Here is a 17,097-nt window from a genome sequence, read left to right as displayed (position 1 = left end):
CTCTGAGTTGAGACAAGGCTCCAGTCAGCAGTGCCCAAGGAAGTTTGCCACAAAGTCTTTCTTGTCCTGTTCCTATTAGCAAGCAGATGTAGATGGCAAGGCAGGGATCTTAGGAGTTCATGATTCAGCTGCTGAAGATCTGAGGAGGGTCCTTCAATATTTAATACCAAATCCAATATTCATTTCATGTTTCAACTGATTAGGCATTAGTGGAACAAGAACAGCACCGAGACAGCTTGTTTGAAGAAAGACCCATAAACTGTTTTGTTTTTTTTTGAAAGACAATTATAAAAATTAAAGATAAATTCCAAGGGTACATCTAAATGTCAACGTGGGAGCTGTTATCTCTATGCATATGTTCTCTGTGATGGGTACTTTTAATAGGTTATGGCAATGGATGCCACACTAGCATTGCTCTAGTTAAAGATCTGCTAGCAATTTCTTTCAGGGGGAGCCTCTATCAGGGTTGTGTGGATGACAATCTTGAGACTGATCAGGGTGCCAAGCTGAGCATCTTTCCTCCTGCCCGGTATGGTGGGAGAATCCCTTCTGTGGCTTAATTAGTTAGAAAGCTATTTGTGGAGATTTGAAATCTGAAACGACAGACTGAATCATGAAAGTATGTCCCTGCTGATTTTGTTTTGGGGAAAAGAAGGGATTTAACATCACTAAACTGTTGGTTTCACATGCAACAAACTAAAATCTGTCCATCTATTACATACTTCTGTGTATAGGTATGTAAAATTTTGCTTGCCATCTGTGCATGAGTAAAATGCATAAGATATCCATGAATAAAATTCCATTCAGGTTTAAGATGACCCAAGCTCTGTAAAGGACCTTGGAATACTCACCTCTAATGATCTAAGTGCTAGAGCCCACTGCAACTACATAGCCAAAAAGGCATTAAGAGTTGTTAACCTAATCCTACGTAGCTTTTTCTCTGGTAATATCACACTACTAACCAGAGCATACAAAACATTTGCTAGACCAATACTCGAATACAGTTCATCAGTCTGGAACCCACATTACGTATCTGATATTAGCACAATTGAGAAAGTCCAGAAATATTTCACAAGAAGAGTTCTCCACTCCTCTACTCGTTGTAGAATACCTTATGCCACCAGACTTGAAATTCTAGAACTAGAAAACCTTGAATTACGCCGTCTTCGGTCTGACTTAAGCATGGTATATAAAATCATACATTGCAATGTCCTACCTGTCAATGAATACTTCAGCTTCAACCATAACAACACAAGAGCACACAATAGATACAAACTCAAAGTTAACCGCACCAAACTTGATTGCAGGAAATACGACTTCAGCAATAGAGTGGTCAATGTCTGGAATACTCTACCCGACTCTGTAGTTTCTTCCCCAAACCCCAAAAACTTTAACCTTAGACTGTCTACTATTGACCTCACCCCTTTCCTAAGAGGTCTGTGAGGGGCGTGCATAAAGCGCACCAACGTGCCTACCGTCCCTGTCCTATTGTTTCTCTTATTCTTTTATTTTTCTTATATGTACCCATTTCATGTATTCACAACTATGTATACACTTATACTTATTATCTTGTAAACAATTGGCAAATCAAATAAATAAATAAATAAAATAAATAAGATATTTGGCTTTTATGGAGACACCTTCTCTCCTGTTGGTCTACTAACTTGAAAGTTTGCTGTACCCTCAGTCCAGTTTGCAACAGACAGTTCAGCTATACTGATTTTTAAGTTATAGTTGGAAGATCTTGAACCTTCAGAAAAGAGCTCTCTCACCTTGAAACCATCAATAGCAAAATCACAACAGATAAGGAGTAAAAGATGAGAGATGAAGCTGAACATTTTATTTATTTATTTGATTTGTCAATCACTTACAAAGTAATAGGTATAAGTATTAACATGAGTAAGAATACACAAAATAGGTACGATTAAATGGGGACAATAGGACAGGAATGGGAGGCACGATGGCGCACTTATGCACGCCCCTTAACATGAGTGCATGATATTGAATGAACCAAGATCCAGTTTGTTCCTCACCATAATTACAGTGATTGTTGATTTTTTTTCATTGCACTGAAAAATTAGCAATAAGGAAACCAGGTTCAACTTACTTGCATTAACAGCCTGGACGTCACGCTGAAGAAAATCTTGCTTTTTGTTTTCATCCATTTTGGCATTCAGTACTGTTACAGATAATCCTTGACTTACAACAATTTGTTTAGTGACTATTCGAAGTTACAGCATCACTGAAAAAAAGTGATTTATGACCATTTTTCACACTTCCGACCATAGTCACATGGTGAAAATTCAGATGCTTGGTAACTGATTCATATTTATGATGGTGGCAGTGTCCTGGGGTTATGTGATCCCCTTTTGCAAACTTCTGAGAAGCAAAATCAATGAGGAAGCCAGATTCACTTAACAACCAAGTTACTAACTTAACAACTGCCGCAAGGAAGGTCATAAAATGGAGCAAAACTCACTTAACAAATGTCTCACTTAGCAACAGAAATTTTGGCTTCAATTGTGGTCCTAAATTGAGGACAGTGGTCCTTAATCCCAAACTGTTAGCATTTTAAAATAAAAAATGCAACAACCTGAACTAGACTAAGAAACAGCTCTCATCTATATTATTGTTTTAGAAAAGCCTGAAAGCTACAATTTTAAGATATTTAAGAATTAAATGCTTATAATTCTAAACCTAGTTTTTACAGGTTACCACCATGAAATAAATCCATATTTAAGGTAGTCTTCTTCAAAATTAATACTGAGTAGTAGCAGGGGTGGGATTGTACCAGTTCGCACCTATTCTCTGGAACCGGTTGTTAACATTCTAAGCTGTTGGGAGAACCGGTTGTTGGAAGAAATTACTGGCCTAATCCTGTAAGGAGAGCAGGAAGGAAACATTCTGGTGTTGCTTACAGAAACTGCCTCTCCATTAACCCTTATTACATTCTTAGCAGGACTACACTTCCTGTCTCAGGAACATCTCTGGAGTTTTTTCCCCCTCCTTTGCTGGTACTTTGCTTGTGTGGAGTGACCATTTAAAGTTACAATGGTACTGAAAAAAGCGACTTATGACCATTTTTCACACTTACGACTGTTGTAGAATGCCCACAGGCATGAGAGGCCAGGCGAGGAGAAGCGTGCTTTAATGTGAGTGATATTGAGTTGGCCACACCCAGCCAATAACATGACCATCAAGCCATGTGCACCCAGTCACATGACCACCAAGCCACGTCCACCACCTAAGCCATGCCCACAGAACCGGTTGTTAAAAATTTTGAATCCCACCCCTGAGTAGCAGTTAGATTTTGTCCTTGAGTTACAAATTTGAATATTCCCATTAGATATTCTTGGTTAAGAATGTGCATTTAGATGATTGGGTTTTCTTTTCTTTTCTTTCCCCCTTTTTTTTTTAAAAAAAGAAAAGGGTTCTCCAATTTATAATCCCTGTAGCTTGATTCAAGACATGTAACTTACTTCAACTATTAGGCTCAGAATGAACAAGAGAAATGGCAGATAGTGATATATAAGATCTCAAGAGGCTTCTGACAAATTCTCACGATTATTGGCACAATTTCTCTGCTCTGCTCCCAGAAGGGAAATAGATTCTATGGCAGTTGAAATGTGTATTATTAAACTTCTTAAGCGATCCAGAATGTTTCCCAATAGGCATTGAAAAATTTTCTAAGTATAGCAAAGTTGAAATTCTTAGGTCTTTCCCATTCAACCCCCATTTGATTCCATCCAACAATCTTTAAACTGGCCCATCATTATTCCATTAAAATAAATCAAAATCCATGTCACTAGAGCTTATTACGGCTATGTAGGGTACTTCCATTCTGTTCTGCTAAAGACAGCCAGATGGGAAAATCTGAGGCCAGATAAAAAGCTGAATTGGCACCAGGTTTAACTTCACATTCCAACAAAACAAAGTTGCAATGCTAAAGGGTTTTGCTCACTATGCTATGACCATTTCCAGTTTGCACCTCCTGGAACTCTATTTTTTATTTTTTTGGTAGTTCTCCGAATTGTGAGGTGCTGGTTAAAAGAAGAAGATAAGCCATCTTTTAATTATGAAGTTTAACATAATCAGAATGTTTGCAGCTGAAAACAATCATGTCATTGTGTGATATGTATCTTGTGCAAAAAAAAAAAATCATAAATCCATAATTAACTACCAATTTATTATTTTAAAAAAAGAAAAGCAGACGAATGGAGAAATGCAGAGGAATAGATTTCCAAAAAACTTCAAGAAACTAATATGAGTCAGAAATGGTTGGGCATTCTCTTTGGCCAAGTACCTCCGATGGTCCTATTAATGGCAGGCAGAGGATTGCAAAATGTCTGCCATTTTGAATTTCTCTTACTGACCTGATGATTGAATGAAGAAGGGAGCAGGATGACATCTTGAAGTGGCAAATTATTTACTATTTGGGTAAACAGAGATTTTCATTGAGTTCTTCTCCTGATGACTCCATGGAATCTTTTTGTGGTTTTCTTGGAAGTTAACCACTTCAGTGCTTTAGTTCCTCCTTATATTTGTCCAACTTCCCATCTACTCTACAATGCTGAGATACCTGATAGTCTTCTGGAAGCCATCTTTGGAGATGGCATTGTAATTGGTTCTATTCAACCAATTTAAACTATAAATATTTGGAGACCTCTTGAGAAATATGGGTGTGGACCATTTTGTTGATGTAGAGTGAGTGCAATAATTTATTGCTGACCTTTCTGATCGACAAGCTCAGTGTCTTAGCCGCTGAGCCACCATACCTCTTAGCTTTCATTATCCATTCCTTCATATGCGTGCAACATTAATTATTTGTTTCTTCCATTATTCCTTTTCTTTTTTTTAGTGCAAATTAATTTTCAACTATTGAGGTTTTTTCCCCCTCCCCTATAAACATTTCACTTGTTACTCTTTTTCCAACCTCTTTTTCAGCTTTAAATGAGCCAACCATAGACTATGGTTTCCAAAGACTCCAGAAGGTCATCCCGAGACATCCTGGTGATCCAGAACGACTAGCAAAGGTAAATCTCACTTCCTCACCTATTGACTTCATTCACATAACAAGATAAAAGATAATGGCTGCATTGGTCTGGTCTTCTGAATCACAAACCAACTTCCCACGTTTAATTCTACCATTGTTTACCCAACCCCGATCTGTGTAGCCAATTTATATACAATACAGGTAGTCCTTGACTTATGACCACAACTGAGCCCAAATTTTCTTTTTTTTTTTAAAAAAAAAAAAATTTATTGGTTTTTAAAACAAACATAAACAAACAAAACATAAAAACATCAAATCATCTTCCATATATATACATACAGTGTGCCGGTTGGTTTACAAATTGTTTTGTGCTTCCCTTTCGTAGTCTTCAATTACAATTACATTGTATATAATCTCGTATTTTCAATCAAATATTAAATACATTAATATCATTATTAATCAATCATTTGACAATACTTTTATTCATTCATGTTTTATGAAATAATCATATTTTACTTAATTTGTTTTATGACAGTTCATATTATCATCCCAAATCTATCCTAGAATCATTTTGTAGATATAATAAGAAAAGAATACATCTTTATATATTTATTATTTTCTAAAAGTCTACATATTTCATTACTATATTTTATTGTCTAACCATTGATAGAATAGATCCCAAATTTTATAAAATTGTTTATCCTCTTGTTCTCTAATTTCAAATGTCAATCTACTCATTTCAGCACATTCCAATATTTTCTTAATGATTTCCTCCTGTGATGGTGTTTTCTCATTTTTCCAGTTTTTAGCAAATACAATCCTAGCCGCTGTTAATACATTTACAACCAGATATTTCAAGTCTTTACTATATATTTCAGGTAAAATTCCCAATAAAAATATCTCTGGTTTCAAATCTATATGTTTTTTTGTCATTTTTTCCAACCACGTGTGGATTTTAGTCCAGTATTTTTTAGTGTCCGCACAAGTCCACCACATATGGTAATATGAGCCAGGTGTCTGATGACATTTCCAACATTTTTCGGATTTATTCTTGAACATTCTTGCTATTCTTGTCGGGGAAAATGCCACCTGTAAAACATCTTATACAAATTTTCTTTATATGCTGTTGACATTGTCATTTTATCATTTTGAGACCACAATTTTTGCCATTTCTCTAAATCAATCCCATATCCAAAATTCTTCCCCCAAGCAATCATAGTTTCTTTAACTTGTTCTTCTTCTAGTTTAATTTCTAATAAGTATCCATACAATTTTTTAATCACCTTTTCATCAGTACCTGTCAAAATCTTATCTAAGTCAGTCAGTTTATCATAGAAACCTTCTGTTTTAGAATCTTTATCATACCTTGAATGTATTTGCGCATATGAAAACCAATTCATCATTATACCTTGTTCCTCTAGTTTTTGTATAGATTTAAGTTCACCCTTTTCATTCAATATTTCACCATATCTAACTATTTGTTCCTTTTTGTATATTATAGGATAAGAAAATGCTTCAATAGTCGATAGCCAGACTGGAATTTTCAAATAACATTGTCTTTTAATCTTCTCCCAGTTTAACCACAGAGACTCCCGTATATAATGTCTTCTAAAATACCCCTGTGTTTTAGTTCCTTTATACCATAGAAAAGCATGCCACTCCAACAACAGATCATGTCCTTCTAATGTCAACAATCTAGTATTTCTTAATGTTATCCATTCCTTAACCCACATCAAATTTGTAGCTTGGTAATACAACTTCCAATTAGGCAAATCAAATCCTCCTCTTATTCTAGCATCTTGCAAAAGTTTTAACTTTATTCTTGCTTTCTTACCTTGCCATATATATTTCAACACAATTTTATTTAAATCTTCAAAGTAGTCTTTTCCAAGCCTAATTGGAATTGTTTGAAACAAATATAAAATTCTGGATAATATATTCATCTTGATTGTTGATATTCTCCCTATTAATGAGAGTTGTAAATGTTCCCATTTCGCCAAATCTAGCGCTATCTGCTGTTTAAGTTTGATATCATTATTCTCTTTTAGTGTACTGCATCTTGCTGTCAAGTATATCCCCAAGTACTTGATCTTATTCGTAACCTGAATTTTCAATAGGTCTGCCAGTTCTTCCTTTTGTCTTGATAGCATATTCTTTGTCAAGATCTTTGTCTTATCTTTATTTATTTTCAAACCAGCCACCTTTCCATATGTCTCTATAACTGAGCCCAAATTTTCTGTTGTTAAGCAAAATATTTGTTAAGTGAATTTTGCCCCATTTTAGCACTTTTCTTGCCACAGTTGTTAACTGAATCTCTGCAGTTGTTAAATTAGTAACATAATTGTCAGAGTGGTATTCAGCAGGTTCTGATCAGTTCTGGAGAACAAGTAGCAGAAATTTTGAGTAGTTTGGAGAACCAGTGGCAACCTTCCCCCAGGAGTGGGGTGGGAATGGAGATTTTACAGTATCCTTCCCCTGCCATGCCCACCAAGCCACACTCCCCAAGCCATGCCATACCCCCCAAGCCATGCCCACAGAACTGATAGCAAAAGTTTTTGAATCCCACCACTGATAATTGTTAACCTGTCTTCCCCATGGACCTTGCTTATCAATAGAAAAGCCAGACTGGGCATAACAACCCAATTGCAGGTCAGATTACAGTGGAACACTACAACCATCATAAATATGAGTCTGTGGCCAAGCATCTGTATTTTGATCACGTGACTGTGAGGAAGCTGCAAGTGTGAAAAATGCTCACAAGTCATTTTTTCAGTGCCGTTATAACTTCAAATGGTTACTTAACAAATAGTTCTCAGTCAAGGACTACCTTTATATTGTATGTCAGCCCCTCAATACTGTATGCTCAGTATATTGTGAGTTTATTTATTTATTAAACACATTTCTGTGTTGCCACAATCCAAAGAGACATTCAGTGGCTTGCAGAGAACAGACACTGGTTGAAACATACATGATGGGGGGGAAACAACAACAAGTCTACACTCAATAAAAATAAAAGTGGTACAACATGCAACATAAAATGAATAAAATAAATGAAAATAAAGATGAAATTATTAAGTAAATCATGGTTGACTCTGGTCAGACTCATGATATGAACTGATGGATTGGTTTGGTTTAGTTTAACATAGTGTTTTTGTAAACCATGCTTTATGGCTTAGCATGTTCAGAGCAGGGGTGGGATTCTACTGGTTCAGACCAGTTCAAGTGAACCAGTAGTTCCAGCGATCATTTTCCCCCCACACCCCCAGTCTGTCCTTTATTTCCATGTTTTGCAGCTTAGCTTATTCTTGCGGCACCGTAGATTGCTGTGCCTTAGCTGTTTTACTTACCAAGGCTGCAGTAGAAGCATTAGAGCTGAATATGGGCAGTTTTCAAATGCTGCAGGGGCACACAAAGTACGTGTTTGGAGCACGTGCGCTCACCAAACTGGTAGTTACACCGGTTGAATCCCATCCCTGGTTCAGAGCATGATTGAATTAAGGAAGGCTGGTTAAGTGTGCCCTTCCCTCTATTTGTTTTCATGGCCAAAAGCTACTGGGAGTGCCTAAACAGAATGGTGAAGTATGAATGACTAATAAATAATAATAATTTTAAAAAACACTAGTGTTTTTTTTTAAACACTGGTTTTTGTTGTTGTTTTTTAAAAACCACTAGCATTTGTCCTGCTTGAGTTCAGCGTCCGTTGTGTTTCACATTGTGCTTGCCTATTTATTTTATTTATTTATTTTTATTTGATTTGATTTGACAATCACTTACAAGATAACAGGTATAAGTATAAACATAGTTATGAATACATGAAATGGATACGTATAAGAAAAATTAAAAAAAGAAACAATAGGACAGGGACGGTAGGCATGATTTGTGCGCTTATGCACGTCCCCTAGCTCTTACTGCCACATTTTTCAATGCATGACATATCCTTGGTTGTCCTTCCTTTCTGCTTGCAGGAGATGCTTTTGAAACGAGCAGCTGACCTAGTCGAAGCACTGTATGGGACACCACATAACAATCAGGTTAGAGTTCCTCTCTTTTTATCTTGTGAATGTGTAAAGAAAGCATTGGGTTTGCAGCATCTTCTGATTCACCTTTTCACCTACCTACTTGAGTGGAACTGATGAGGCTTAATGCTCCATTAAAACTCCTCTATAGTCTTACCTGGGAGGTAGTTCTCATGCTTGTAAGTATATAAGAATTTATCTGCCATTTCAACCCAGTAATTCATTCAAAGAAGAGAATTTCTTCTTCCTCTAAACTCTGTTGCAGACGATGGGCATACAACCCACTAGTTCTGTTGTTCCTCCATCATCTTGTTTGATGAAATTTCTAGTATGGTATTAGTTTTCTCCTCTATTGGATTAGTTTATTACTATTCAAACAGTCTGCAAACAGAAAAGGTTGGCTTCTACAGAAACTACTAAAAGTTTTATAAACATTTTTAAAAGCTTGTAATTTTGGAGATCTTCCTTTACCCTGTTTTTTATTTCTTTGCCTTTAATCTACCAATTTTTCTAGTCTTCTTTTTCTATATTTATTCATTCTTCCTCTCTCCTTTTCATTCAGTGCCCTCCCAAAACAGAGACAGATAACACCTGTTAGAGTTCTCAAGTGTCAGGATCCAGAGGGCTTTTAGGTTATTATGTTTTGCAGCTTTAGAACCCACAGATGGCTCACTTGGGCTCTAGGTGAGGATTGAGTAGTATTTTTTTCTACGCTTCTCATCAGAGTGACTTTATTTATTTATATTTCATATTTCTAGACCGTTCATCTCCCTCAAGGAGAGCTATTTCAGATGTCAAAAGTTGATGGAGTTGAGGCAAGTGAGGGGGGAGGGGGTACCCCTTTTTCTTTTTCTGGTATCTCCTCCTTTATCCTCCTTTATCTTTCCTTCTGATACCCTTTTACTCTGTTAGTCTTCCGCTGCACAGAGAGGCCAGACAAAAAGGAACAGTTTATTTTTTTCAGTATGAAACCTTTGAGGAAGAGGACTCTTAAATTATCCAGTTAGCCAAGTATAATTAGCATGAGAGCCTATTTGAAATGAAACCTTAGAAATTAGAAATAGCAGCAGCAGCAGCAGCAGACCTGATCTTGATATTTTCCTACATATTTTACCATCTCAAGACACATGTTTGTTGAACATCTGGGGAGGATTTCTTCTTCTTCTTCTCCTTCTTCTCCTTCTCCTTCTCCTTCTTCTTCTTCTTCTTCTTCTTCTTCTTCTTCTTCTTCTTCTTCTTCTTCTTCTTCTTCTTCTTCTTCTTCTTCTTCTTCTTCTTCTTCTTCTTCTTCTTCTCTTCTTCTTCTCTTCTTCTCCTTCCTCTCCTCCTCCTCCTCCTCCTCCTCCTCCTCCTCCTCCTCCTCCTCCTCCTCCTCCTCCTCCTCCTCCTCCTAATTTGTAAAGCAAATCAGTCCCCTTGGAATAAAATTTATGCTGATTTTTGTTGTTGTTTGCTTGTTTCAGGACATTATTCTGAAGCGAGCTGCTGATATTGCGGAAGCTCTCTACAGCGTCCCAAGAAATCCAGGTCAGATCCCGGCTTTGTCCAGCTCTCCTGCTCACAGTGCCATGATGGGCATCAACTCCTATGGCAGCCAGTTGGGAGTCAGCATCTCTGAGTCCACACAAGGGAATAATCAAGGTAAAAGTACTGAACTGAAAGATACACAATGAATGAAGGTTTTGCTTCAAGAAGATTAAGGCCAGAAACTGGGAAATATTAATCATGGCCCAATCCTGATTTTGTTATTGTTAGTCGCAAAGTCATGTCTGACCCATCGCGACCCCATGGACAACATTTCTCCAGGACTTCCTGTCCTCTACTATCCCCCGGAGTCCATTTAAGCTCATGCCAACTGCTTCAGTGACTCCATCCAGCCACCTCATTCTCTTCTTTTGCCCTCAATCATTCCCAGCATTTGGCTCTTTTCCAGTGAGTCCTTCCTTCTCATTAGATGGCCAAAGTACTTAAGTTTCATCTTCAGGATCTGGCCTTCTAAAGAGCAGTGAGGGTTGATCTCCTCTAGGACTGACCAGTTTGATCACCTTGCAGTCCAAGAGTGTCTTCCCCAGAACCATACTTCAAAGGTTTCAATTCTTCAGTGCTCAGCCTTCCTTATGGTCCAACTTTCACAGCCATACATTGCAACTGGAAAAACCATACCTTTGACTATATGCACTTTTGTTGGCAGGGTGATGTCTCTGCTTTTTAGTATGCTGTCTAGATTTGCCACAGCTTTCCTCCCCAGGAGCAAGCATATTTTAATTTCTTGGTTGTAGTCCCCATCTGCGGTGATCTTGGAGCCCAGGAAAATAAAATCTGTCACTACCTCCATTTCTTCCCCCGTTCTCTCTTTAATTTTCTTCCAAAACAATGCCCTTCCATAGCCTTAACCAATGATGGGATTCAAATAATTTAACAACCAGTTCTCTGTCCTAATGATTTCTTCTGATAACTAGTTCACCAAACTGCTCAGAAAATTAACAACCGGTTCTCCTGAACTGGTGCGAACTGGCTGAATCCCACCACTAGCCTTAACCGCCCCTGTAGTTCATATGTACGAGTTGTATAAATCCATTTCTCTCTCTTACAATTTTCAAACAGTTTACCTTTTAAAATCCATCCTTTGTGGAAAAAAGAATTGATCATGAATTTCTGTTGAAACCCCCCAAGAAGGTGCAGCCTTGACCACAATTTGCAGCAAATCCCATGTTAAAGTTATAAATATTAAAAACACCAGTGTGCTAATTTTTTCCAGATCTTGAAACAACACCCTTTCACATTCTTTCAACATGCAGGTCTGATTGGTGAAATGTACATATGTTGTCAAACAAAGTGAAGTACTTGTCAACTAGTGGAACTTGCTTAAGGGTGAGATATGCTGCAACAGATCTTTAGAGAGGACCTTATGTTTTATCCTGTAAAACTGTATTTGTAGAGATAGTAGCAGCATCAGTGCACTCATTTGGCTTTTAACCTTGAAAGACAAATCTTATTCTTGCAATTAATCATCTGAGGACTCTGATCTTAGAGAGAAATGGAAAACTATACAGAATTAAAGAAGGTTTTTGAATATGTTTAAATAGGTCTATATGGATTTATAGTCTCTCAAATTGGATGTGATTTACCCAACAATTTCTACCATACTGTGAAAGGGTGTTTAATTCAAAGTACCTGCTGTATTCATTTGAAGATATATCATAGCTCAACCACTGCCTCCAGATATGCATCTTAGCTACACATAGTAAAAAGAGATTTTGGAGGGTTGCAGACAACTACTGTATTAGCACATCATACTATGCAAGACTAACAAAGGATAATATTTATGTCAAGGTCCTTGGTGCTCTCTGAGCTTGCTTGTTTTCTTACATACTATGCAATGCTTGACAATAATAATTTTACCAATAGAAGCAAATATTTGTAGCTCAGGGTTGAATTGTGGAGTCCTTGGTGCTAGCTGAGCTTTATCGTTTGCTTGCAGATGTTTTATTACCCAACTAGGTAACATTATCAGTTTTAAAAATACATACATGTATGGTTGTATACACATGAAATAATAGAAGATTCCTAATATGTCAACCTTATTTGATAAAGCAGATATTTGGAGTAGGAATATCAGTGAAGCAGCTTAGAAGAGATAACTTTCCAAAGATAAACTTTATTTTCTGTTGCTCTACCTGGCAAAACTAGACCTGGAGGTTCTAGAGGGAGGTTGTTTGGAGTAAGCTTAAATAAGACTTCCCAATAGTAGGAGCTGTTTAACTATCAATTTGTTCTCGACTTGGTGAGGTTGCCTTTTTTCTTTCATGATTGGACAATCATCTAACAAGATGACAGCCTACATTATAAATCTTGGACTGGAAAGAGAGATGGACTAGGTGATAACAAAACTCTCCAAATCTTTTTCAACTCTGGAATTCTGTATTTCACTTCATAAGCTGAACTACTTGTTGTTCTTCAATCATTAAGTCGTGTCTGACTCTTTGCAACCTCTTGGACCACAGCAACCAAGCCCCTCTGTCCTTCACTGTTTTCTGGAGTTTGCCCAAACTCATGTACATTGTGTCAATCACACTATCGAGCCATTCCACCCTCAGCCATCCCCTTCTGCTTTTGCCTTCCATCTTTCCCAACTTCAGGGTCTTTTCCAATAGGTGCTCTCTTCTCATTCGGTGACCAAAGTAGTTGAGCTTGAGCCTCAGTATCTGTCTTTCCAAAGGACAGTCAGGGTTGATTTCCTTAAGCTGCAAATGCACAAATGCACAGGTAGAGTAGATGTGGTACCTTGCTCAGTAGTAGTAACTCTGAGAGGGATCTCGGAGTCCGAGTGGACAGCCATTTAAATATGAGCTAGCAGTGTGCAGCAGTTGCCAAAAAAGCCAGCACAGTCCTAGGCTGCATAAACCGAGGGATAGAATCAAGATCATGTGAAGTGTTAATACCACTTTATAATGCCTTGGTAAGGCCACACTTGGAATACTGCATTCAGTTTTGGTTGTCACGATGTAAAAAAAAAAAGATGTTGAGACTCTAGAAAGAGTGCAGAGAAGAGCAACAAAGATGATTAGGGGACTGGAGACTAAAACATATGATGAACAGTTGCAGGTACTGGGTATGTTTAGTCTAATGAAAAGACTAGAGGAGAGATGATAGCAGTGTTCCAATATCTCAGGGGCTGCCACAAAGAAGAGGGAGTCAAGCTATTCTCCAAAGCATCAGAAGCCAGGACAAGAAGGAATGGATGGAAACTAATCACGGAGAGAAGCAACCTAGAACTAAGGAGAATTTTCCTGAGAGTCAGAACAATTAATCAGTGGGACAACTTGCCTCCAGAAGTTGTGAATGCTCCAACACTGGAAGTTTTTTTTTTAAAAAATGTTGGATAGCCATTTGTCAGAAATAGTATAGGGTTTTCTGTTTAGGCAGGGGGTTGGACTAGATGACCTCCAAGGTCCTTTCCAACTCTGTTATTCTAAGCTGAAGTAATACTGTGCCAAATTTTGTCTTGCAGTTTCTATCCCAGTAGAAAATGAGCTCTGTTTTCTACCATTATCTACATTTTTGAATGCATATTTTTCCTTTGTTTTTGATGCAGTTGTACAGCATTTTGCTTTGAAAGAGCAAGGAAATGATCCCGATGGTTGTTTTCTTTTACATATTTTTCAATCACTCTGAAGCCTCCCTTACCAGTCTCACTTCCAAACTGAAAACCCCATGAAAGAAGTTCCTTCTTGAGATCTTTCTCTGGGACTTAACTGAAGTGTGAGGAACCAGGGAGGCTGCAGACTGCTGGAAAGAGGATTGTATAATATATAAAAAAAAATGTAGCATTCACACACACTTCTCGGCCATCTGGTAACTAAATAAGAATGCCATAGTCCACCCTTGAGAATTAAATTGAAATTCTTTTCTCCTTTGGAAAAGAGTGAAAATAAACCCTCACATTCTATTTAGACCGACAAACCTAGGAGAATTATTTTTTTCATCATTATTTAGGATTCTGATTCCAGGGGAAATGTTATTTTGTTGAACACTTGGGCATTTCTTCATGCTATTTTTCCTCTATAACTTTTTTGTATTTTGTATTCAAAACATTACAATGCAAACTCCAAAAAAGGGGAGGGGGAGAAGGAAAGGAAATGTAAAAGTGAAACAAAACTAGGCAAGGCTACACAAAGAGAAAATAATGTGCCTAAAAAGGAAAAACAAAACAAACCTATACACAAATTGTTTCCCCTAATTGAATAATGATAAATATATTTCAAAAATAATAATCTCTCCTTGCAAAGCAAGCACACAATGTATAAATTTCTAGAACACTGTTCACCCAAGGTATTTGGCTTGACATCTATCCACTATATAGAAAAAAGCCACAGTCCATAAAGCCAACAGCAAAATTAAACTGCTGTTTGGTTCTGTTCAGATTTGTTTTATTTTAATGTTTAATTTTTGTGCTGATCCATGACTGTAATAAATACCGTGTTTCTCACAAAATAAGGTCGGGCCTTTTTTTTTTGAGCCCCGAAAAAATGGCTAGGCTATCTTTTCGGGGGTGACTTAATTTCTTCCCCCCACGTGCACCTCCACCTAGAGTGCCACGTGCACTCACCTCGCCACAAGGCCACTTCTATCGGCCGATAGAAGTGCCCCGAGGTCAGAGTCACCAGCCGCTTATATCCTCATGGCAAGGCATGGCTACGCATCAGGTTCCCAACTGCAAACTCAATCATGTACGTATGCTGTTGTCAGAGTAAATATCAGACGATCTCAAGATTCCCACTGCATTTCTGCTTCCCAAGCCGGCTGCTCTTCTTCGTCCCCTCAGATAGCCCTATTTCCTCCACCCCCGATTTCCCACTGCAACCACTTGGATGGAATGGGTTGCAGGAAGGTCGCTAAAGAAGCTGATTCCACCTATCACCTGCAATGGGCAGTTCTGGACCCCTCCGCTTAGGCTGCCAACTAAGGGAACTCGCAGTTCACTCAATTGCTCAACTGGTTTCAAAGGGAGATTGCTGGGGGATCTTTGTGCCCCTTGCCATCCACTAGCGTCTTCGAGGGGGAAGGTATGCTTTGAGGGGGAACACGGAGATTGTTGTCTGTAAAACTGCAAGCTAAACAGCCTGCCTTTCTCCTACCCCTTTCTCGAGGTTTTGCTTGCAGCCCAACCACTGACATGTGGTTGAGTCTGGCTTCAGCTCTCCCTTGTGTGCTTGGTGGGGTATTTTGGCATCTCTTTTTCAGACAGTACAAGGGCGAGGGTAATCCACAAATATAGTGTTGGCTTCTGCACAGACATTGTAGTCTGTGGCGTGGTTTGCGCAAATACAGTACCTACCTTGCCCCGTTCCTGTAGTTTGCCCATAGAATAAGACGATACACATCTCTTAAATCTTCCTAGATATTCCAGGACATTCAAATAACAGCTGATAGAAGCAGCTGGTGACTCTGCCCTCAGGGAGTTTCTATCGGCCAATAGAAGCGGCCTTGTGGCGAGGCGAGGCAATTCTGCCCACAGGGCACTTCTATCGGTTGATAGAGGCGAGTCTGCCTGCGGGGTGCTCCAGCCAAGGCTACCTGCAGGGGGCTCCTAAAGGCAAGTTTCCCCCCTGTCATTCCCCCCATTTCTCTTTACCTCGTATAGTTCAAGCAATGTGAGAAATGGTGGGGAACGCATGGTTTAAATAGGCCTAAATTTTTTTGGGGGGGGGCTTAATTTCACCTTATGTCTAGAAAACATTCCTATTGGTGGGGGCGTATTGTCAGAGAAACATGGTATTGAATGAAATAATGAATCTATTCATGATCCAGATAACTGAACAGCACACGTCCTAGGAGAGACCATCCTATTATCAGTGGTGGGATTCAGCCAGTTCACACCAGTTCAGAAGAACCAGTTGTTAACTTTCTGAGCAGTTTGGTGAACCGGTTGCTGGAAGAAATCATTAGGGCAGAGAACCAGTTGTTAAATTATTTGAATCCCACCACTGCCTGTTATACGTACTGATGGACACTCGGTGAATGTTTATTTCTTTCAGGCTACATCCGCAACACAAGCAGCATATCTCCACGAGGTTATTCCTCCAGCACAACCCCTCAGCAGTCTAATTACAGCACCCCCAGTAACAGCATGAACGGCTACAGCAATGTCCCCATGTCCAACTTGGCTGTTCCCAGTTCACCTGGATTTATTAATGGTTCTCCCACAGGATCGCCCTATGGCTGTGAGTAGCTAGCTTCCTTCTCTTCTCTTCCTCCAGCTCCACCTCACCTTAGGGCTGACTTAAGTTAAGAGGCAATCTGCCAGAAAATGTTTATTTCCTTTCTTTGGGTCATCTGCCAGAAGGTGCCTCAACTTTGTAATCAGACAATTAAGCCCAAAATTTTGCAGAACAAGCTTGTTAAGAAGGCAGGATTGCTTTTGTCGACAGTTTGTGGTTATCTGCCACAAATGGCTCTGTCTCTCTGGAACTTTAGCTCTTGGTATCCTTCAGCATCAGCAGCTGGGAATCTAATATCCCATCAAAATCCATAACTTCGGTCTGCCCTGCTTTCCTTGTTCTCTTCTGATCTCCAATGCCAGGAGTG

General features: G+C 38.7%; 1 protein-coding gene across 4 annotated transcripts in view; it reads left to right on the top strand.

Annotated features, from left to right (window-relative positions):
* Positions 1–17,097, top strand: part of EBF2 (EBF transcription factor 2) — a 250,146-nt gene that overhangs the window by 211,491 nt on the left and 21,558 nt on the right. For all 4 annotated transcript variants that reach the window (XM_026671320.2, XM_087969954.1, XM_087969953.1 and 1 more), the window contains exons 11-14: positions 4,945–5,033; positions 8,959–9,024; positions 10,473–10,650; positions 16,548–16,733. In XM_026671320.2, coding sequence (XP_026527105.1) covers positions 4,945–5,033; positions 8,959–9,024; positions 10,473–10,650; positions 16,548–16,733 — 519 coding nt within the window. The remainder of the gene's footprint in view (positions 1–4,944; positions 5,034–8,958; positions 9,025–10,472; positions 10,651–16,547; positions 16,734–17,097) is intronic.

Source organism: Notechis scutatus, chromosome 7 (genome assembly GCF_049901735.1).
Source record: "Notechis scutatus isolate UNSWTSFEM ecotype Mainland chromosome 7, rNotScu1.2, whole genome shotgun sequence".
NCBI lineage: Eukaryota > Metazoa > Chordata > Lepidosauria > Squamata > Elapidae > Notechis > Notechis scutatus.
Note: the sequence above shows the minus strand (reverse complement) of the source record. Positions and strands in the feature narration are given on the sequence as shown.